Below are 23,619 nucleotides of genomic sequence, written 5' to 3' on the forward strand. Positions count from 1 at the left end.
CTAGGCTTGAACCCTGAAAGTCCTAAGCAGTCTTCTTTGGTGTGAGAGACACCTCTTAACTGAGGAACGCTGTGTTTTCCCTAGTATGTATTCCACAGGTGTTAAGTATTCTGCACTGGGTTAGTGACAGCTGTGGAGTGGAGGTGGAGGCTGTTCTCTAGCCAAATAAACTTCAGAAATACTGGAAGAAATGATCTCTCAGAATCTTTCATCATAAGGAAAAACAGGAATCCATAATTAGCATTAGATAAAAGAGTGGAATCTAACAGAAAATAGCCTTTCCAAGTGTTATTTCAGAAACAGCATAGCAAGCAAATAGAGTATTCAGAGAACAAAAAGAATAATACGTTTTTCTCAAAATCTGTGAAATATTGACAAGGTAAGTACTTTGAAATTAGATTTATACTTGAAATGTAAGTGCTAAGAGTAGAATCTAAATTTCTGGCTTAGATTGATAAAGGACAGAATCGGCCTTCTTGCTGCCTTGTTTATATTGAAAGGGAAACTGATATTAGGCTGAGACAAGGATAAATTGTGTCTGTTCTCTGAGGGTCCACCCGAAGACTGAAGACAGGAATTATCAAGTTTTCTCTAATAGTCGTTTGGCTTAATTAAAACAACTCGCGCCACTATTATTAGAGGTAATATTTTATACTTTTTTAGCACTCCGTCTATGGGAAGCATTGTTTGGTTGGGGAGAAAAATGCATGGCGCTTGGAGACAGGTGACACCATATTTTGGGCTCAAGGTCTCCCTATATTGCAAGCCTGGAGAAAAGGTGTAGGTCACTTTCCCAACCTCATTTTCAGTTCTGCTACCTGAACTGTAATAATCCACTCCCTCAGAGGCAGTTTGAGAGATTCAAAGAGATCCTCTTTGTTACAACTGTCTGAAAGTAGTTAAACTCTATCGTGAAATGTGGGTTATCTCACTTTAATTCTTACAGAGACTGTGAGGTACCACTGGCGAGTCCATTGATAGAAGAGAACCTGAAGTTATGAAAGGTTGACAAGCTCACCTAAGGATGCCCAATGAAGGTCATAGTCAAATCTCTGTCTCTAGCCATAATGATACTGCCATATAATGTATTCCTTTCTCTCTGGCCACCAGTATATTAGATAAACTCACCATCTCATTTCAGTCTCGCTGCTCTCCCCTTCACCCTCTACTCCAGACAGAACTTTATAAATATGATTAGAACACTTTTCTAAAAACACTTATTGCGGTTTCTAATGCCTGGATGTTTCTAACTGAGAACATGCAGATATATTCCCTGTGGTCTGTGAACTTCTTGAAATTGTAAGTAAATTTTGTGTACATTACAGATACCTTTGTTGGTTGGTTGGTGTATTTGTTTGTTTGTTTTTGTCGAAAGACTGTTTAACACATTAGATTTTGAGACGTGTCCATGTTCTTACCCAAGGCCTGGAGCCCCTAGCTCACCAAGAAGCCCTAAGCATGTCAGCATGGCATGGAAGCAGGAATTAACTGACCCTTCCTACTTTTCCACCTGTCCAGACCGAAATATTGAACCACTTGCAGTTTTTCCCACTCACACCAAACTACGTCTCAACTTTGAAACTGTGCTCCTCTCAGGGGCCTTCACTTGGCCTGGGTTGGAAGCTCCAGGACAGTGAGTCATGTCCAGCATATCTTTATCACTTGAAGTCATCATGTTTTAAAAAATTGATATTCATGGATTACAAAAGTAGAACTACATGCTGTACAATAAAGAAACAAATGTAGAAAGTGAAAGTCCCCTAAGATTCCACCTGCCAGAAAGAATCTCCTTTAACATTTTGGTCCCTGGTCTTTATATAGATCTGTAAATAAACTGTAGTTACTCTATCCTATTCTGCAGTTGGATTTGTTGTTTGCAAAACGTGTTGTTCATCTTTACAGGCTTGTTACGTAGATTTACAATGTATATGTCTATCACTGTCTATTTAGATGATTCTTTTGCTGGTTAGTTTACCTTGTTAGTCCTTGTTACTCCTCTCAAATATGGCTCCTGTGACCAGCCTTCATCATTTAACTTTATCCACTTGTATGAGTACTTCTGTGCAATTGTCCTGGAAGCAAGTCACATATATGCAATTTTAACAATACTGGCAACCATTCGTCCAATGTTCATGTTTATGCAGACACCTATTAATATACTATGCTATATAGAGAGAGAAATAGAATCTCCCTCTGTCACCATCGCTGGAGTGCAGTGGCACGATCTTGGCTCAAACTTCACCCCTCAGGTTCAAGTGATTTTCTTGCCCCAGCCTCCCGAGTAGCTGGGATTACAGGCGTGCGTTATCACACCTGGCTAATTTTTGTATTTTTAGTAGATACGGGGTTTCACAGTTTTGGCCAGGCTGGCCTCGAACTTCTGGCCTTAAGTGATCTGGCAGCCTTGGCTTCCCAAAGTGCTGGGATTGCAGATGTGAGCCACTGCGCCCAACCTGTGCTTTTTATAATTAATCGTTTGTGGATGTTTCCCACCCCCACTAGACTGCAAAACTCTCAAAAACAAAGGTTGTGTGTAATATATCTTGATGTCCCTCCTGGGTTCTCACAGAAGGTACACAAAATAAACCTTGTAAGAATGAATGGACAAAACAATAAACAAAAGAACAACTGAATAATTCAGTAGCTCCTCTAACCCTCATACCAAACTCATATGACAGGTAATGTTTACAGTTCAGAGGAGGTCCTAGGTTTAAACTTTAATGTTTGTTAATAAATAAGTCAGTCAAGGATGAACTCTTGTCCTGACTTTACCAAAACTAGCCCTCCCTAATTTTTGGGGGGGTCTCAGTTTCCCTGTCTCACAAAGAGGAGATTAGAATAATGGTTCTTCAGATCCAGGCAAGCAACTCAATTTTTTTGTCTGTAACCTGAGCATATGCCATAGTTTACTCATCACCGTCTCATCTCTAATCCAAATTGTTCAACAATGCAATAAAATCTCAGGCTAAGGTTAGTGACCAACATAAAATATTTTTGGCCTTTTCGGCCTTCTGCATGTCTGTACTTCAAATATCTGTACATTTTGGGAAACCAAAAAAATGAAAATTATTTTAGATAGGTACCAATCAACCTTCTCGACTATGTTTAGAAGACATTTAATGCTTTAGATGTCATACAAATGATTAATACCCGTCTTGGAGTTGTTGAAGTAAATGTTGGGAATGATAACGGGTTCAGGGATTTGTATTTTATAGGATTTTCACATCCAAGAGCCCATTTGGTATAGTGAAGATAATAGGAGAATGAATGTGTAGCTTTCAGTTTTGTTGAACTTACTCTTGTAAACATTCTGAAAAGAGAACCTTTTGGCCAACTATTTTAAGAATGCATAAATATCAAGGCAAAAGCATTCCCAACCCAACCCACATGTCTGCCCATTCCCCATGGCGGACATCATCATCAGTTCTAAATTTTAATAATAACATTTCTGTTTTAATAACACTTTTATTAAGAATGTTGGGGTGAAGTACTAGAAATGGTCAAATTTATAGGCAATGGAAAATGTAATAAATTCCCTTTTAATCATGTAGCACAAAGCTACTTTAAATCTAGCGTATGGCCTTTATTCCTTTCTTACACACTTTTTATTCTTCATTGATGATCTCAAGTACTCTCTCAATTGATATTTGATTCTCTTACATTGCTATAATTCTGGTTCACCTACCTATTTATTTTTTAATTATTATTTTTTATTTCAGTATTTTTTAGGGTACATGTGAGTTTTGGTTACATGGATGAGTTCTATAGTGGTGAATTCTGAAATTTTAGTGCACCCATCACCCAAGCAGCGTACACTGTACCCACATGGATGGAATGGACAAAGGCCCCAGTGGCTCTGTATGTCCCATTTGGGTACAGGGGATGAGGGATAAAAGACTATACATTTTATATGGAGTCTTTTATCCCTCACCCCCTGCCCAACCTGGCTGCACCCAGGCCCCAAAGTCCATCATTTCGCGCTGTATGTCTTTGCATCTTCATAGCTTAGCTCTCGCCCACCTATTTCAACACCAACCCAGTGTCAATGCTACTGACTTTTCATCACTATTTGAAATCTGGCTGTTTGCAGTGCTGGAAAAATGAAATTACTCAACTTCCTTAACTGGAACAAAAGAACTAGAACCAAAATGTTCGCTTTCTGGACTCCTGTACTTGATAAGATTTATCTCATTTCCTATCTCAAAGTTTATATGTGGTCCAGAAGTACACCACTTCCAGAAGCTCTTTATGCTGCTTGACTTTTTTCACCTGAGTGTGAGAAAATTCTAGCTGTGTGTTTTCTCCCTTTTAGCTGAATAAGGCCTAGCCTGCTGTGCTCCCTCTCTTCAGGAAGCCCATCGCGGGCTATGCGAGAGGTCCCCGCTCATGCCCTTGTTGTGCTCTTTCTGCAGCTGTTTTTCTTTAATTATTAATGTGCCTGTATCTCTCACTTGACTGTAAGGTTCATAAGAAAGAAAGACCCAATTTGTTTTTCTCATAAATGTATAACAGCACACAGTGGTCACTTAGCAATTGTTGAACAAACTCGATTCTTCCTATCGTAAACATGGATTTCTAAAGCCTGATAGATGACTCATCTAGATAAGGCAAGTGAGTAAAGAGATGTGTCCAAGGTTAGCCACTGAATAAGTGATAAAACTAATTCTAAAACCCAGGTCTCCCGACAGCCACGTCCAGTACTTTTTCCTCTCCAGTGCAATCACTACTTGTTTAGGCTGACTGCCTTGGTTGATGGTCTAGGTGGCAATTAAAGGACTCTGTGCTTTCTGCCTTTCAGGGTGGACATACAGGGCAACTGGGGCCTTCATCAGTTCCCCCTTCTTTACGCCCAGAGGATGAGCTTGAGCACCTGACCAAAAAGATGCTGTATGACATGCAAAATCCACCTGCTGACGAATACTTTGGTGAGTGGGGCCTAGAGTGAACTTCCAATGTAACTATCTTGCTCTGATTTCCTTATTTAGTAACTGGAACTATTATCAGCTCCACTGGGAAAGTATTTGAGTCCAGATGCATGGGAGTTGATACACATCCCAACACAACTAAGTAATTGTAGGATTTGCATTTGCAAGACTGCCATAAATGTGATGTCTGCTTAGCTTATATTAAACTTTCAGTGGTCCTTAGAGTTTCTTTAGATACAAATTTTATTGTTGAGACTTATTTTTTACCAGCCTAGGCAACATGGGGAAACTCTGTCTCCACTAAAAATACAAAAATTAGCTGAGTGTGGTGGCATGTGCCTGTAGCCCCAGCTACTCAGAAGGCTGATGCTGGAGAATCACCTGAGCCTGGGAGGTCGAGGCTGCAGTGAGCTGTGATTGCGCCACTGCACTCCAGCCTGGACAACAGAGTGAGACCCCGTTTTTTTTAAAAAAAAAAAAATTAAAAAAAAAAATAAGATGACGACTTATTTTTTGACAATGAATTAGCTTCCCATTAGGCAGAAATAGGATTTCCATGTATGTTCCCATTTCTCACTAGTCTAAAGATTCAAGTAAAAAAATGTGGAATTGGATATTGTCTAATATACAATTTCCAGATTGTACTCTTAATCTTTTTTTGTGTCTCAGTTTAAGAAATGATGTTTTCTTTGTAGTTTTAATTTTCCCCTCTTCAAACTTGGGAATAACTGTGAATCGTTAATCCTTCCAGTCCATGAATATAATGCAAATTTATGAATTGTATGCCAATTGTGAGGTTCTGCGGACATATAACCTGTCCTCAGTGAGGTTAAAGTTGTTCAGAAAGAGGTAAGACAAGCATACAAATAATTACTAGTCTAGGTAGAAAGTGATAAAAGACATGAGAAGGCTTAGGTCAATTGTTGCAAGTTTTATTTTATTTTTATTTTTATTTTATTTTATTTTATTTTTGAGACAGAGTCTTGCTCTGTCACCCAGGCTGATCTGTCACCCTTGCTCTGTCACCCAGTACACTGGCATGATCTTGGCTCACTGCGACCTCCACCTCCAGGTTTTAAGCGATTCTCCTGCCTCAGCCTCCCAAGTAGCTGGGATTACAGGTGCCCACCACCACAACTGGCTAGTTTTTGTATTTTTAGTAGAGATGAGGTTTCACCATGTTGGCCAGGCCTGGTCTTGAACTCCTGACCTCAGGTGATCCACCTACCTCAGCTTCCCAAAGTGCTGAGATTACAGGCGTGAGCCACCGAACTCAGCCGTAAGTTTTAAAAGTTCTATTTATTAGGAGCAGAAATACTGGTAAAGAATTGGTAGCACTTGAATCTGAGCCCTTTAAACCAGTGCCTTTCACATTTTCTGTAGTAGGAAACCATTTTCCTCCCAATCTGTTAGAGACCAGTATTTTTGTAGAGTCAGTTAAATTAATTACTAGGGAAATAAAAGATGCAAAATAAAATGGAAGATGGAATTGTATCATTATTAGAGTTAACTGTTAATGGATTACTCTTTTAAATTGTTGTACTAGTTTCTAAATATTCATTCTTTGTTCCTGTATTTATCTCATCCAGAGTGATAAGCATTTCTTAGACACCCATCCATGGACCACTTTTTGAGTGGCGCTGCTTTAAGGACAAATAGAAAAAGGACATTTGGGGAACAGTATTAGTAAAGGCACAAAGACGGGGACATTGCACAGGATTTTTGCTTCTTCAAATATTTCCTATTTTCATGTCTTTTTTGCTCCTATATGGGAATATGTAATGACAGGTAAACTGACCACACCCGTCCAAAAACACACGGCAGATGAAGTAGGAGGTATTAGGATATGAAAACCCTGGCTTTTATTTGTACTTGGGTGACAGTTTAGCTTAGCTAAAAGAGCACAAAGAGTGGGAATGAAACACCTGGTTGTGGTCTCTTCTCTGTCCCTCACTGGCCAAGCAATGCTGGCATGTCACCCGTCTGCCTGAGCCCCATTTCCCACCTGAGTATCTCAACGGTTAGGGCAAATGTTCTCTAGCATTTCTTTCAGCAGTAATAAGTTCACTGTACAAACATTCTTAATCTAAAGTATAACAATAAAGCTAAATATAAATTGATGGAGATTAACAACAATGCATGGAGAACAGTAAAACAAAACATAGAAAATCCACGAAGGTTTCTAGTTACATCAAAGTACACTAAAAGTTTATTAATGCTCTTGTCATTGCCATGTGAGGAGGGTTTATAATGGGGTCTAAGATACACTTTTTAAAAGTGAAAAATAAGGTCTCTATATTTACACCCTATTAAAAAGGAAAAGCTGACTTACTAAGTATATATGCTTCAAATATCATAGCAACAAAGTATATAGACACACAAAAAAACTGAACATAGATGGTAATTGCATGAGTGAATATATATTGAACACTCTGGGAAACAGATATAAATTATTACCTTTCCCTTCAAGAACTGTCCAAGCTCTACTACTTAGTAGCTTAGAAAACTTGAACAAATATTATTCCCTGTAAACCTTCATATGGGAATAATAACTAGCTTATACTGTTGTTTTGAGAAATGAATGAAATATTTATACAAAGCACTTAGCCAAGTTCTTGGCATGTAGAATACACTCAATACTCAAGATTCTCCCATGCTCTTGGGGCTTATAGTTTATTTAAGACAATAAGATATGCTCATTAAAAATCCATTATGCTCAATTTAAATTTAAGTTCCTAGCAACAATAGAACGTATGTCACCAACTGGTAAATAATCATTGCCAAATGGGGATTAATAAGCATTTGAGAATTTGGAAAAATGACTATCCTTTATTAAGTGCTTATGATATGGCAGCACTATATTTTATTTATGTTATAGGAATTAACTCATTTCACTCTTATAGGAAAACATAACCCTGTGAAGTAGATACTATTATCATTTTCAGATTTTGAAATTAAGGCACAGAAATATTAATTTGCCTAATGTCAACAGCTAATACATTGCAGAACTGAATTAGAATCCAGATCTGTACATTTAAACACCACACTGTAAAAGACAGGGAAAGCTACCCAGGCTACATATTTAGAAGAGTGTTTGTGGTGGAGATTAGCTTTGGACAGATGGGAAATAAGAGATGAGCATTCTCTTCTAAGTACACAGAATTAACAAAATATAAGTTGAGGCCAGGATTATTTAAAGAAAATTTACGTTATGTAGAAAAAAAAAATGCCTATGATAATATTCAGGCTGCTCTGCTAGGTGGTGGTGGGGGGGGTAGATGGGGATCTTACCTTTGAGATTCTTGTAGTCTAATAGGATATGTGTGCAGGGTTATGATGTTATATTATAAGCACAAGACAGAAAGTGACAAGTGACTTAATCAAGGTTCACCAAGTGCTCTTTGAGAATTCAGGAAAAGGAAAGAGAAAATCAAGAGAGAGGAATGGAAAAGTGTTTATAGAATAGTTAGCCTTCGAGTAAGTCTCTAAAATTGTGCTAATTGAGATTTGGAAGTAGGAAGATAGTAGAGAAGTGAAGTCATTTCTCATGAGGGGAATTTTGACATAACAGGGAATAAAACCATGGAGAGAAGTAGCAAATATTGGGAAATAAGTTTCAAGTAGTAGGTTAGGACCAATCTAGGGAAGGCTTTCAATGCCTGGCTAAAGGCTAAGAACCGTATTGTCTATAATGAGCCCTTGCACATTGAGATCACAGGCCATGGGAACTGCTCTATGGATAGTGGTTAAAAACGGGCTCCAGAGCCAGGGTGCACCTCTTACCTGCAAGATGAAATCAAGAGGCAAAGGACTCGTGAAAAGAACTGTCCTTTATTGTTCTGTGCTTTAAACATTTCTCAAGCACCTTCTCTGTGCCTGCTACTGTGCTGGGTGTTAGGGACCACCGAAATGCAGAGGCTCTGCCCTCATGGGCTGGTGGGTTCCTAGAAAGGACAAGAGAGTCACAGATGTCAAGGATTTCAGTGCAGATATCAGCACTGTGTTGGGTGTGACTGAGCTGCTACGTGAGGGTCCATAAGTCTGACTGAAGATGAGCAGAAGGAATACATAGCAGTGTGTTTGCATCAGCAGGGCCTGACCTGAGAGCCATAGATAAAATCCTCTCTTGCTTTCTGTCAGAGTTTTACCTTTGGCCTATTCTGGACTGAAAATAGCATTGCCAAGCACTTCCCTTAAATAACTTCTCTTTTTTGCAGGACTATCCTTTCAGCCCTCCAAAACCCCATCACCTACTCTTTCTTTACTACTTTGCCTATTTAGTGCTGGAATTTTTATTGAAACCATAGCTGATTTACTGAAGGTAATTAAGTGCTTTCATGTTGTAGATCTCCTGCTAGACTGCAAGCTGCACTTGGGAGTGAGAGTGAACAAAATGTAAATAAACGATGTCAACAGAGTAGGTTCCTTTGTGGTCCTGTTGCTTTGCTTCCAAGACACTCTTTTTTTTTTTTTTTTTTCATAAGTGGAATGATTCATGAATGTGTTATTATAGTCATTGTTTCTTTATGGAGCCCCTCATCACTCAACAGTTTTGTTTATGTTGAATTATAATTATCGTATGCTTCAAAGTATTGGGAGAGGTACCGGAAGATCACCTCACAGATGACTTAAGTATAAAGGAGAAAAGGAACTTTTATAATGGAGAGGTCTCCTGGAAGCCGTCTTAAACCAAGGAATGAAATTTAACATGCTCAATAATGGGACAGACTGGCATGTGCCAACTGAATGTAGGAAGTCCACAGCATCATCTAGGCAGTAGTCTTGCTAAAATATTTCAGCTCTATCCAACCGTTAGGAAGTAAAAAATGCAGATGATGGGACATGCCTCAAGACACCTGTCCTGAATTCTGCAACACTGTCAGTGTTACAAAACACTATTCTAGATTAAAGGAAATTGAAGAGACATGCCATTCAAATGCAAGGCATGTGTCTTGACTGAATTCTGGATGAAAAAAAAAAGCTACAAAGGATTGGTGGCAAACTTAGAGAAATTTGAATATGAATGATATGTTAGATAATACATCAGTGTTAATTTCCTGATGATATTAATGGCATTGTGCTTATGTAGGAAAATCTTATTTTTATGAGCTATTTGTTGAAGTATAGGGTGAGGTGTGATTATGTCCAAAATTTATTTTGAAATAGTGATAGAGTGACAGAAATAGAGAGAGAGAGGGATAATTGATAGATGTAGACAAACAGAGATAGAGATAAATGTTGTGGGGGGAGGCAGAATAACCTCAGGTTAAAACAGCTAGAGCTGCTATAACCGCAACAACTACAAGGACTCCCCTCCTCTAAAAATGTACTGAAGCCTGTCACAAATGAATTACCTTAAGAATTCCTCGTTGGATGGATAGAGATTGATATTTCTGCACCTTCTCAACTTCCCTGTTTTAATGACTACAGTAGGTCTTTGAAATTTCCCATTATTTTTTATTTTGTTTTTCTTATTTTTTACCAGACATACACACCTCCTATTGCTGGTGAGATGAGGACAATTGTGGCAGTGATGATGAAAGCTGATATTTACCTAGAGCTCCATATGTTTAAAAAAGCAAGTCGCAGCCACAACGTGACTAGCAGATCTGGCAATGATGTCTTCATTTCATTTTTTAGATGGGGAAATAGAGATTCAGAGAGGCTCAATGAGTTGTTCAAGGTCACATAGCTAATAATTTCGGAATGTGGCCTCACTCTTCTGATCTCATGTCTATTATGATACATTACCATTACAGAAAGGTGTATATATATGCTTTTCCTGCTGATTGTCAGTAATTGGCTGTTTCTCTCCCATTTCATAACTTTTCCTTATGAAGTTATGATCTTCAAGTGAGAGATAGAGGGACTGCTTCTGCCCAAGATCATATGTTTGTAATCTGGACTTCAATGTCACTAATATGTTTCAACTATCTTTAACGTCTGGAATTAACTGCTGTGACATGGCTGAGGTACATACATTAGGAAGACAGTCTACCTAATACCTCCCTATCAGCCGTTTTACAGTCTGTAGTTCTTCTCTTGACCTTGGGAGAAGGCACATCACTAATAGCCACAGTTCTTGTTTTCTCGAGTCAGGTTTTTGTAAAATATAATAAGCAGAAACCCTTAACTGTCTCAGCTGGTTTTTTTCTTTTTCTTTTTAATGATTTCTTCTGAAAAGGTGATAGTTTTAGTGTTTCCATGCCTTCTGTTGTCCATGTTCATTAAAACTTGTGACTGTTGCATTACAGTATTAGGTAAATGCCACAGGTGTTGAACCATGATAAAAGTTGGATGAGTCTATATCTCTAAAGGAAAGATACAGTCTCTATACTGTGGGCATTTGCCATCTACTTGGACTTAAGTTTTGTGTATAACAGATTTCCTTACCATGGACATGTGTCTTTCCATTAACAATGGTGTCGTTGAGTGGGCCTCTAAACACTACCTGGTAGAGGAAAGGGAGGAAACATAGTAGAAAGTTGGAGGTAGGAGAAAATTCTTACCCAATTCAATAAACCTGACAGTGGGTGTTTAGCCCAGCTTATCTACAGGAAGCCTTAGTTCAAGTGCTTGCGTTTTAGAGCACATTTTTTCCTGGACAACTAGAAAAATACGTTGATATTAAAGGAGGCTCTCAGTTCTAGTGATAGATGCTTAAAAAGAACAAGGGGTGGCCAGGCACAGTGGCTTATGCCTGTAATCCCAGCACTTTGAGAGACTGAGGTGGGCGGATCACAAGGTCAAGAATCAAGACCATCCTGGGCAACATGGTGAAACCCCGTCTCTACTAAAAATACAAAAATTACCTGGGCATGGTGGCACGCACCTGTAGTCCCAGTTGCTCAGGAAGCTGAGGCAGGAGAATCGCTTGAACCCAGGAGGCAGAGGTTACAGTGAGCCGAGATTGTGCCAGTGCACTCCAGCCTGGCAACAGAGCGAGACTCCGTCTCAAAAAAAAAAAAAAAAAGGAACACGGGGTGATGAAATAACTATAAATTATTATAATTTAGAGTAAATTCAGAGTTTATAATAGAAAATGGAAAATTTTTTAGTTGAGTATTAAAATGAATAGGAGAGAAAGGTATTATTCTCAGAAAATTGGGGTATCTACAGGGCTAGTTGCCAGCTTTAAAGTTTGTTTTTTCACATAGTTTCAGGCAGCTAAAGAAAAGTAAAGTTGAGTTTGTCTCCAGATAACCTTGAGACATCTGTTTGAAATTGTCCAAGACTTTTCCGTGTTGGGTGATACACCCACAGCCTTAAGTAATACACCCGGAGCCTCTAAGTTTTGTGCTTTCATTCATTTTGTAAGAGAAAGCATCTTTGTATATGAAGCTTTTCATACATGTATGTCTGTGACTATGCCATAATTTTCTCCAAATAATAATATTCTGGCTGAGCAGCCCTTAAGGCTGAAGATAACACTATTGGAAGACAGTATCTCTGGAAATGGATGTTGTAATGCATCTAAGGATGGACTGGAAATATCTGACAGTATATATTTTTTTAAGCCTAGAACTGTAATTATCTTGACATGTTTATATGATATCGTCTTATTCCTTCTTTAAAAAAAAAAAAAACAGAAGTATGTGAGCCTTAAAATTATTGAGTGAGCTATTTGAAGAATCCTTCAGAGCAGTCTTAGGTAAATTCTCTTCTCAGAACTTAGTATTTATCTAAGGAAACTTTTTGTTCATCTCTGAGTATCATTAGTAGGAGTTGTTGAGAATTTTTTCAGAAAGCCAGAAGTTTGTTCCAGTGGAACTAGGCTTTCATTTTTCAAAGGACAGCTAGACAAAAGTAGAAGGCATGAGGCGGCAGGGACCTAGCACATGCTAAGCCTTGAGAGAAGAAAGGCGTGAACATGAATAAAGTGCTGTGATCAATCACTTTATTGGTAATGCCAGCTCATTGTATTTGGTGCCTTGGTGTCTTCTCAATTAAGATGAAAATGGAGGGCCAGTGAATGTTCCTGAATAGAAACAGAACAAACAAAACAATGGGGAGATGGTCCATTTTCTTTCTGCACTAGTGGGACCAGTTGTTAAGTGAGCTTGTCCAGAGGACTTGACTAAGATGCTTAGGAAATTAGAAAACATGATTTGAGGTGCAGTTGAAGGTATAGAGAAAGGAAAACCTAGAGCTCTGATTGCTGTTGAAAGACTATCATGTGGAAAAGGAATTTGACTTAATATCTGTGATTCAAAAATTAGCAACAAAGGCAAGTGAGGGGAGTCTAGCCAGTTCCCATTCAGCATGATGAAATCACTTTCTTAAGAGACAGAAGAAAGTCTTCCTAAAATTCTAGGTCAGAATCTAATAATCCCTTGTTGATGAAAATGGTAATAGGTACTCAAGTAGCTGATGGATGATTAGATTAGATTTCACAAGTGCTGTCCAATTCTGACATTTTGTGACTTAGGCATCTAAACTTGTTTGGAAGTTAACGTCTTGCATCCAGCTTCTAGGTCTACCCCTAGATTATCATTATTATTACATGATTTCAACTAACACTTATATAATGCTGTTTAAAGCACTTTTCTACTTCTTGTATCACTTGAGCAAGACAGCAGTCCTACAAAATAGACAGTGTGTTTGTTTCCATTTGGGATATGAAGAAATGAAAGATTTCAGTGATTAGGGGACTCCCCACTCCCCAGGGCTCTCCACTACCCTCACAAGTCATAAAACAGGTGAGTAGCAGAATTGCACTGGGGCGCAGGCTATTGACTTTAAATTCTTTTCACTTTTCACCCCATTGTGCTGTTAACACCATGTTGCTGAACTGGTCATGGACCATAAGATAGATGAGTTAACATACTTCATGTTTTAGCTTTTTAATCTATATAAGGAACGATGTGATTACTTTGTAAAGTGCTTAGAGGATCTCAGCTGAGAGGTGTAAAGTAATTTGTATTTCATTGTTTGTATTATTATGTGACAAGAAAATGGTTTCCAAAGTGCTCCTATCAATTACAAACTGGGAAATGACTCCAGGTGGGCAGCTGCCTTTAGTGGGTCTCGTTTTCACAGATAAGTGACCTAATTAATGAAAAACCCCAAAACTACAAAGAAAAATTAGACAATAAGTGGCTTAGAGAGAAGGTTGTATTGATGGGGGGGGTGGGGGGCGGGAAATGGGTTTCTTGGTTTTGTTTCTCTCTAACTTTTTGTTTAGGGTATCTTTGAGTTGTGGGAATAGAATGTTTTCTAGTTAATGAGGCACATTAGATATATTTTCTTTTGTAGTAGTGACTTCTGGTAATGTTTGTTCAGAGTAGTATATGTTTACAGCACTAAATAAATAATAATCCTGAGCATTTTATGTGTTCCATCTTAGCATACATTAATTTTTTATTAATTTGACTAGTGTTTTATGTTTGTTGGTTGGTTTTTGAGTTGGAGTTTTGCTCTTATTGCCCAGGCTGGAGTGCAATGGTGCAATCTCGGTGCACCGCAAACTCTGCCTCCCAGGTTCAAGCAATTTTCCTGCCTCAGCCTCTCAGGTAGCTGGGATTACAGGCATGCACCACCACGCCAGGCTAATTATTTTTGTATTTTCAGTAGAAACGGGATTTCTCCATGTTGGCCAGGCTGATCTCAAATTCCCAACCTCAGGTGATCCTCCTGCCTTGGCCTCCCAAAAGTGCTAGGATTGCAGGTATGAGCCACTGCACCCGGCCTGGCTAGTGTGTTTTTAAGCATTGACTTGGAATCCCAGACTTAGAGTAAAGAAGAATGTGATCTTAGAAACTATTTAGGAAAATCCTTCATTTTTCTAGAAAACTGAATCCCAAATGACTCATCCAAAGCCATGCAACTAGGTGTGTTTTGAATTCTATGGTCAAAATTTTCTTTCTGAGTAATAGACAGTCTCTGATGGCATGAAGAGGAATGGCAGGGCTATTTACAAAGGTGCAGATGTAGGTCAGGCCTGCTACTTTTGTAATCTCAGACCTTAGATCCACCTGATTCAAACGTAAGAACACATTGCCCTTAAAAAGAATAAAATAAAATAATTTTTTAGGAATTATGTGTATGTATTTTTCAAATACAAAAGAACCAAAGTTTTCTTATATAAAGGAACAAAAGAGATTCCCAATATCTTTTATCTCAGTGTCTTTATCCAATTTACTTGTAATATTTTCCGTCTATTTTCTGCACTAGAGGTAAGTCTGCATGAGAGCAACAATTTACGTTTAGTTCACTGTTGTGTTTCTAGCATTCCTAGAATAATGCCTGGCACATCAGAGATGTTTAATAGGTGTTAATGAATGTATGAACTAATAAATGAAAACTGTGAGCAGACATTTACATTTCTGTGACAGGACATGGTATATAGTAAGCTACAGGGAGGAAATACTTCATTAATTTAAAATGTATTTATTTAGCACCTTATAAAATCATAAAATGTTAGAGCTGGAGGGAATCTGAAGACACTATCTAGGAAAACCTCTTCATTTTTAGAGATGATGAAAATGAGTGAGATTTTTAGGGTCACAAATATGTTAGTGACAGAGCCACAGAATATAACTCAGATTTTCTCATTCCTTTTTTAAAATCACTTAAGGGCACTAGAGAATATATAAACTAGAGTAAGACATGGCTGCTACATTTATTGAACTTAAATTTAAATTGAATTAGTTCATTTGGGCTTGATCTCTTTTGCATGTATCTTCTGTGAAATTTAAAGGTTCAACTGGTCCATGAAGAGAGTACCTGGTTAAGATTTTATTTTTTAAGTACTAGATCACATTTTCCCCAACTGTAGGTTTCATCCTGGTTCCCAGTACCATTTCATACCACCACAATTTTCTTCTGTTCTAATCTAATTGGATTGGATCTACAAGGCATCACGTTGAAAGAAACATACTTTTCTTATGTTTACTTGAGTTGTCCATAGCAACCTGTCCTGAAAGATTGTCCATTTAAAGTAGGCCTCTTAAAGACTGTGAACCACCACCCAGTATTGGTGTTTCATACCATCTTGATACAAACAGCAGACATCCAGTCATTCAGCTGCATTGGGATCACTATCTCTTTATCAGAAGAAAGAAGAGAAAAATATAAGAGAGTTTTCTACTTCATGATTGAATGTTCTTTGCTTATTAACTGTGGAAGCAAACTTGAAATTCTGGGAGAGAAAGCACTAGTGGGGCACACAATGCATATGGTGCAAAGAAAGTCTCAGTTTGGTACTGGTACAAGTACCTGAACCTACAAGTGCTAATTATGCATCTTCTGGTATTAACACACAAGCATGCTTAACTGTGAACTCAACTCCTTTCCCCTTTCAAACCACCATCATTCCCCCAACCTGCACTTTCCCCACAACTTTCTCTAAAACACACAGATAAGCATCTCCTTACAGACTTTGAAGTGACATTAGGATTGTCAGAAGGCATAATTAATTGACTGTCAGCAAAGCCATTGTTTGAACATCTGTGGAGTTGTACTTGGTAGGCATCTGTTGTTTTTGTTTGTTTGTTTGTTTGTTTCTGTTTGGTTTTGTTTGTTTGTTTTTTGAGATATAGTCTTGCTCTGTCACCCAGGCTGGAATGCAGTGGTGTGATCTTGGCTCTCTGCAACCTCCACCTCCTGGGTTCAAGCAATGCTCCTGCCTCAGCCTCTCAAGTAGTTGGGACTACAGGCATGTGCCACCATGCCCAGCTGAATTTTGTATTTTTAGTAGAGATGGGATTTTACCATATTGGTCAGGCTGGTCTTGAACTCCTAACCTCGTGATCTGCCAGCCTTGGCCTCCCAAAGTGCTGGGATTACAGGTGTGAGCCACCGCACCTGGCCCTGTTGTATTTTTAATTGACCGGATTCGTTCATCTACAAATATTTATTGATTGCCTACTACACATCAATTATTATAGTGTATACTATGGGAGATAATGGAAATAATATAATGGCCAAGGAGAGAAAGCATTTGTCAAATCCTCTAGGGCCAAGGGCTTTGATAGAGAACAAATTTCACAACTGACAGTGGCAAATGTATTCTTTCCCATGCAGGTTCAGAGGATTTTGCCACTGTACTAACTGACTTACGCCATAAAAAATGCTGAAATAGTTCATGTGAAGAGGTACAGGCATACATCTTCCTGGTGTGTGAAGATGAGTAGCAATGCACCGTCTGTGGTTAGAGTTCCCACCAAAAACGGTAAAATACTTAAAAAGAAAAGCAAAAAATATCCAAGGCAATTAAAAAAAAAAAAAAAGGAAATCATAGAGGCAGGTCCAAGTTAATGACCTTATCCCAATTCTCTTCCTAAGTCTGACTCTGATGTTAGTCATGTTGTATTTAATTCTTCCAGATTTTCTATAGTACTGTACAGCTCTGATCTCAGTCCTCACTTGGTTCTAAGGTTTGACCATCAAACTTTGAACTTGTATGAGCCTTGAACTTGGCTCGACTCCTATCTGGCAGTTAGCATCATTTGTGAAAATTCAGCAAAAGCAAATAGAAACAGTGTACAGTAGTGACTTTCTGAAAGGACCTAAGAAGATACAGTAGGCAGGAGTAATGGAAATGAGTTTTTAACCTCCACTGACTCACCCTTTCTTTCCTAGTCAGCCTTAGGGTCATGGCAAAGTTAGAGAGGCATTTAGAAATCATCTTGCTTGAGAGCTTCCCATTCTTCAGTCATTAGAGAGCATCTTCATAATTTTTTACCATATATATAAACTATCCATCATATTATTTGCCTCATATTTGTATGTAAACCAATTAACTTTATCTGACTTTGTCTTCCTTCATAGCAATAACGTCTATAGTTTGATTATGTGAGTTGAAGTACTAAGTTGCTTCTTTCCTGTAAAAGATATTAAACTGAACACTATATTTAAATTTTAAAAGTACGGCTGGAATTACAGATCACATCTGTAGTCCCAACACTTTGGGAGGCCAACGCTGGAGAATTGCTTGAGTCCAAAAGTTCGAGACCAACCCAGACAACATAGTGAGACCCCCATCTCTATAAAAAAAAATGAAAAAATATTGCTAGGTATAGTGGTGCACATCTGTGGTTCCAGCTACTCACAAGTTGAGGTAGGAGGATCACTTAAGCACAGGTCAATGGTGCAGTGAGCCGTGATTGCACCACTGCACTCCAGCCTGAGTGACAGAGCAACAGTCTGTCTCAAAAAAACAAAACAAAACAAAACAAAACAAAGTGAATTCATGCACCAGCTAATGTTTGAAATATTGAGAAATGTAGATATCATTCAACAAGAAGAAAAATTGATAGGATACCATGGTGAAATGGTGTCCTCAAGCTTACCCATTAAGTGTATAAAGCATACTTTTTTCTTTCTTTTTTTTTTTTTTTTTTTTTTTTTTTGTGATATTTTTTTTTTTTTTTGTCATGCGGAGTCATCATGTTCTTGTGAAAGATCGTATTGTGTTAGATATTGTTCCAGGCATCCAGCACTGAGAGGCTTTGCCGGCCTGATACTGTCCCACTGACTCACTGTGACATCTTAGGCCAGTCTCTTTTCCACAAGTCTCATCTCTCATATCAGGAGATCAGAACACATGAACTATCGTGATCCTTTAGGCCTCTTAATTCCTTTGCCTCAAACACTAGTGTCCTCTCTACACTGTTAAAATGTAGGTGAGTAAGAAAAGCAGCTGCCCCGCATGAAATTTCAGTGCTGCTTGCCTCAGAGCTCTGGAGAAGAATTGTAAACAAATCCAAGAATTCTATTTCCTAGATCACTTTATGCTCTGCTTGTTACTGTTACCCATTTCCTGAGGTTTATGAGAGGGTCACTGCATTGAAAATAGCTTTCAATGCCAGGTCATAAAAGTGGAATAGGATGTTGAATATGATGAAGAATACCACGCACTGGTGTTGGGTACACTAGTAGCGTCACTCTGTTTCAGGATTTTTCAGTAATGGTGTTCAGTCATGGTAATTGGCATACCGGCTCAGTAATGGTGTTTACTAATGGTGATATTAATATGGGTAACCATCAACGGAGCAATAGTCTTTAATGTAGATGATACAGCAGTGATGAAAATGAATAATTCGTCATTTGTCAGGTGGCTTAGTAAAGTGAGCACTAGATTTGGAGTCAGGAAATCCAAGTGTAAAGTATCATCTTTTCTGTGTGACATTAGTGACATGTGACATTTGTGCTCTGCTTAGAGTATTTTGTTATACATTCTTGAGAACTCTTCTTTTAGCAGTTTTAAGATGACTGTTATTTTGCCAGAAAAACTAACATATCCATGGACAAGTTAGAAGTTTAAACCAAATTGTTTCAGTTTTGTTTAGATTAACTCTGAGTTTCTCAAGAGTCTTCCTGAATTTCAGTTATTTCACTTATTAAAAAGATCATTTTCCCTATCTATTTTATGTGCATATTGTGGGAACCAAATTAAATAAGTCAGTATGAAAAAGTTTTCTAAACCATAGCAGAAGACCAAAAATTTAAGAGATGTTAGTATCTCTACCTAATGCAGCATCTGGCTTGATTTGTGCCATTTATGATTAGTGTGTAATAATCATGCCTCTGAATTGTTAACGTCAGTGTTTATCTCTATTTGAATTAACACTTTGTGTTTTCTTATGATGTTCTGTTGTAATTGGAATATCACTAGAGAATACAAAAAGTGTTTTTTAGTCATTGTGTGTGAGAAAGCAACACACCAAGATATACCACAATGTTCTTGTTTGCTGAGCAAACTACTCTTGCTTTTTAATGTGGAATGCAGACGAACTAATTGAAAAGAGACAAAATGAATTTTGACTCAAATTGAACAGGATGAATCATAACCCACTTTCTCGTCTGAGATGTGAAGAAGAAAATGTAAAGGAAACCAACCACCACACAGCTTTACTGTCAGTGTCAGCATAATCAACATAGAGTGTTTTTCAACAGATAAAGAATATATTTCTGCAAGGCTGAGAATTGCAGGTAGTCGGAAACCTAGTTATTTTTGCTTTGTCTATAGTCTGCTAAAATTGTCTAGTTCTGCCTTGGTGAAAGCATTCTAATCAAGAGAGTTTGGGGCCCCTCAGTAATTGTTTCTCAAACCATTCAGAAATGTACCTGTGATCTCTATTGAACAGAGGCCCATCAGAGACTGGACCCTCTGTTGAATGTCTGGTCCAAGTGTCATTTTGTCAGATGGTCAAGAGCAGGGAGACAGCGAACAAACAGAAACCTGGACAGGACTGAATTGCTGCTTCCCTGAAAATAACTTACTTGTGTTTATTGATGTGAATGATTAAAGAAAAACACTTTGTTCTATTGGATTCTAGAATTTAGATGCATGATCAACTTATCTTGTGAATGTAGCTTCAAAAAAAAAAAAAAGACTTTATACAAATAAAGAGGCACTATAGCATACCCTAGCAAAAATCTCTAATTCCTAAGTCAAAATTTATTTCTAATTTTTGTTACTATTGTCTTTGATTCATAACTCTTATGATCTTTATTTTCTTCATGTGTATTTATATATTTTCTATTTTACTGTAATATTACTAAGATGAGAGAGCACATCTTTCTTATCTTACTCTTCCTCTCTTCCCCAAAAAGAAAAATGAGAAGAGGAGATAGAGCTAGATGATTTTATAAATTTCTTTGCGCCACTCCACCAACATTTTTGCTTGCAATAGAGGTTCTCTAGTCTGATTTGATCCTAAACCATTCTCACTAATGGTTCTGCTTAAAATAGTACATATTGAACACTTACTATTTAACATGAGTTCTACGTGCAATACTTATATCTGGACTATAACTCTAGGCAGTAGATATTGTTCTTTTACAATGAGAAAGCTGAAGCCAAGAGAAGTTAAATAATTTTCCCAGAATCTAGTCATTAGAGTTGCAATTTGAACACAGAACCTGGCTCTTAACCCCTGCATATACCATGCCTGAGACTATAGATTTCAGAAGGTGAGCTAGCCAAGGCCTGGAAAAAGATTAGAGTCGCAGGATCTGTGCTCATTCCATGGCCTTTCTGGTAAATCCTATTCTATTTTTCCCTCTACTTTCCCTGGGGGATGTTTTTAGTATGATTTGATTTTCTCTGATTGAAGGGTCTCACCACTGATCAGGGAGCAATTAGAAACACAGGTACACCATCTCTTTGTTTGCACTGTACCAGATGTCTGCTGGGACAGTGTCTTTGCCCTCCTACATGGGTCATAGTGCCCAGCTGGGCTGCTTAGTCCAGATAACATAAGACGAGTTCTGACTGTAATGTTTTTTTTTTTTTTGTTAATAACACTTGGAATATGCATCTTTATTCTTCCATTCCTTCTTGGACTTGAAACCTGGTTATTATGATTGTAGCAATATTTATGTCCAGAAACTCCCTTCTGCCCACAATTTGCCTCAATCTAGTACTGCTTTCTTTCACACATGTAAATAGTTTTAACTTTTAATGATCCATCCCTATGGCATCTTCTAGTCCAGTGATCTGTAGAAAAACCAGGCCCAGTCTCATTGCCCAGGTGGAAATAAGAGAGAGCAAGGAAAAGGGGACTGATTTTGAAAACAAAGTCACCCTGTTGACATGTCATCAGGCAAAAGAGTTCAGTGCAATAGCTAGCAATTGGCTCACTCAGTCGGAAGTTGATGCTATTTTAGGCCGTCAGCGGCAGTGTCAATGTATCTGTGAATTTTGCCATTTTATTTCATTAGGATGGTTCAGGAAGCCAGACACTGATTAACTGATTCTTCGACTTCGTTCCCACTCCTAATTTTGGATGTGTGGTGTCTTCAGGAAGCTGCTGTGTCACCTTGATTCTAAAGAAAAGTTTTGTTGTGCCTCTAGAGCAATCCGGACCAGTGTACCCTTGTATCTGATTATGCTGGAACCTGCTGTGTTCCACCTCTCTGGTCACAGGTGGTATGGGGATACGTTTGCTTCTGGTTCTCCTCTGGCAGATCAAGGAAATATGGTCCAAGTGCGTGCAGCCCGTTCCCATTCAAAATGTATCTGTCGTAATAACAGTATTCTCGCTGACGCATTAGATTCAAGGTGGACTTAATCTGGAGATCACCTAAGAAGAAGACATCTATGGAAGGAATGGCCTCAGCATTACAGTCACTTTCGAAGTCAAGAGGTATTCTAGACAGGCCACACAGTATGTGTAGGTAAGACCAGGAGAATTCTAAGTTCTGTGTTGTTGCTAAGGGCTTGGAATCTGATTTTATTTATAAACATGCTCTAAATAAGAAGGATAAGGATCTCTAGATAGGAAATGTATGTTGTTCTTTGTTTCTTCATTCATTCAATAATTATTGAAGGCCTATGATATGCCAAACAGTTGTTCCAAACATTTCCATTAAGCATTAGTCCACAAAATATAGACAGAAGTGCTTACAAATAGCTCAATTACAACGTGATATATTGCTGGAGTTTGGTGATACGGGAGGAAAGAAGTTAGAATGACTTACTATGAATGGAAAAGTGGGGAAAGGTTTCTGAAATAGATGATGTTAAGACTGAATAATAATGGAATTTTTCAGGTAAGCCATGAATTCAAGGGCATTTCAAACAGTTCAGTAGGGACAAAGGTATAGAGACCAACACCAAAAAAAGTGTGATATGACTGCCAAAGAATATTGGAAGGAGAAGTGACACTAAATGAATGATCAGAGGCCAGATCCAGAGGGCCTCTTATTTCTTACTAAAGAATCTAGAGTATGTCCTGAAAGTGTGGAAGCTCCGTGAAGGGTTTCAACAAGGGAACCACAAGATATTGATTGAAGATCACTCCAGGTACTGTTGTGGGGAGAAGTGTTCAATGGGACAGGATTTGGGGGATGAAGATCAGTCTGGGTGTCATTTGTACTAGTCTAAGGGGAATAAGGGCTGGAACCGAGACAGTTATCTTGTGACAATTTAGAGAAGGGTTTCAAAGGAGGGTAAGAGGGATGGGTTGAGACTTATTCCTGGGCTTCTGTCTTGGGTAGGTAATGACATCACTAAGTGATGTGAGAAAAAGAGAAGGAGTTCAGTAATGGTGGTGACATCAGTCCACAGAGATCCTCTGTTCAACACTTACTGAGTACTTGCTGTGTGTACGCACTGTTCTAGGCATTGGTGCAACAGCAGATGAAAAGCTTCTTTCATGGGGCTTACATTTCAGTGAGGAGAAAATGAGGACACATAAGTAAAATACATAGCATGTCACATAGCAGTATATCCTATTGAGAAAATTATGCAGGAGAAGAGGGATAGTGAGTGATACAGTGGTAGCGGGGTGGAAGTATCATGGTGAATAGTGTGGCAGCTATAATTGTGAGGTCTCTATTGTGGGTGAAATCTGGTCTGCCTAATTGTGTTTCTTTTTCATTTTTTGTTTGTTTGATGAATTATTATTTCTCCTAAACAAGGCAAATAAACAGCAATAGCAACATAAACATTTACAAGCACATAGATGTAGGCATAATAGTTTGTGTTGCCAACATAACACATGCCAGGAAAAACAAAAGAAAACAGCAGCTAAAAAAAGTAAATATCAAAAAAAGGGAGCTTTCTCATACACAAATTCTTGTCATTCAAAATGCTGTATAGTTTGAATTAGAACGTCACAGAATGGGACCTTAGATTTAATCCAAATCTCTTAGTTTAGGCACAGAAACCTTCAGCCGAGCAAGGAAGTCAGTTATTCAAGCACACACAGATAGGTCTAAAATTCAGGTTTTCTAACTTCATGTC

At 38.3% G+C, this 23,619-nt stretch overlaps 1 protein-coding gene across 1 annotated transcript in view; it reads left to right on the top strand.

Annotated features, from left to right (window-relative positions):
- Window positions 1-23,619, top strand: part of LPP (LIM domain containing preferred translocation partner in lipoma) — a 724,515-nt gene that overhangs the window by 545,609 nt on the left and 155,287 nt on the right. Inside the window, exon 8 of the mRNA XM_025374584.1 lies at window positions 4,799-4,925. Coding sequence (XP_025230369.1) covers window positions 4,799-4,925 — 127 coding nt within the window. The remainder of the gene's footprint in view (window positions 1-4,798; window positions 4,926-23,619) is intronic.

The sequence above is a fragment of the Theropithecus gelada genome, chromosome 2, assembly GCF_003255815.1.
Source record: "Theropithecus gelada isolate Dixy chromosome 2, Tgel_1.0, whole genome shotgun sequence".
In the NCBI taxonomy this organism is placed as follows: domain Eukaryota; kingdom Metazoa; phylum Chordata; class Mammalia; order Primates; family Cercopithecidae; genus Theropithecus; species Theropithecus gelada.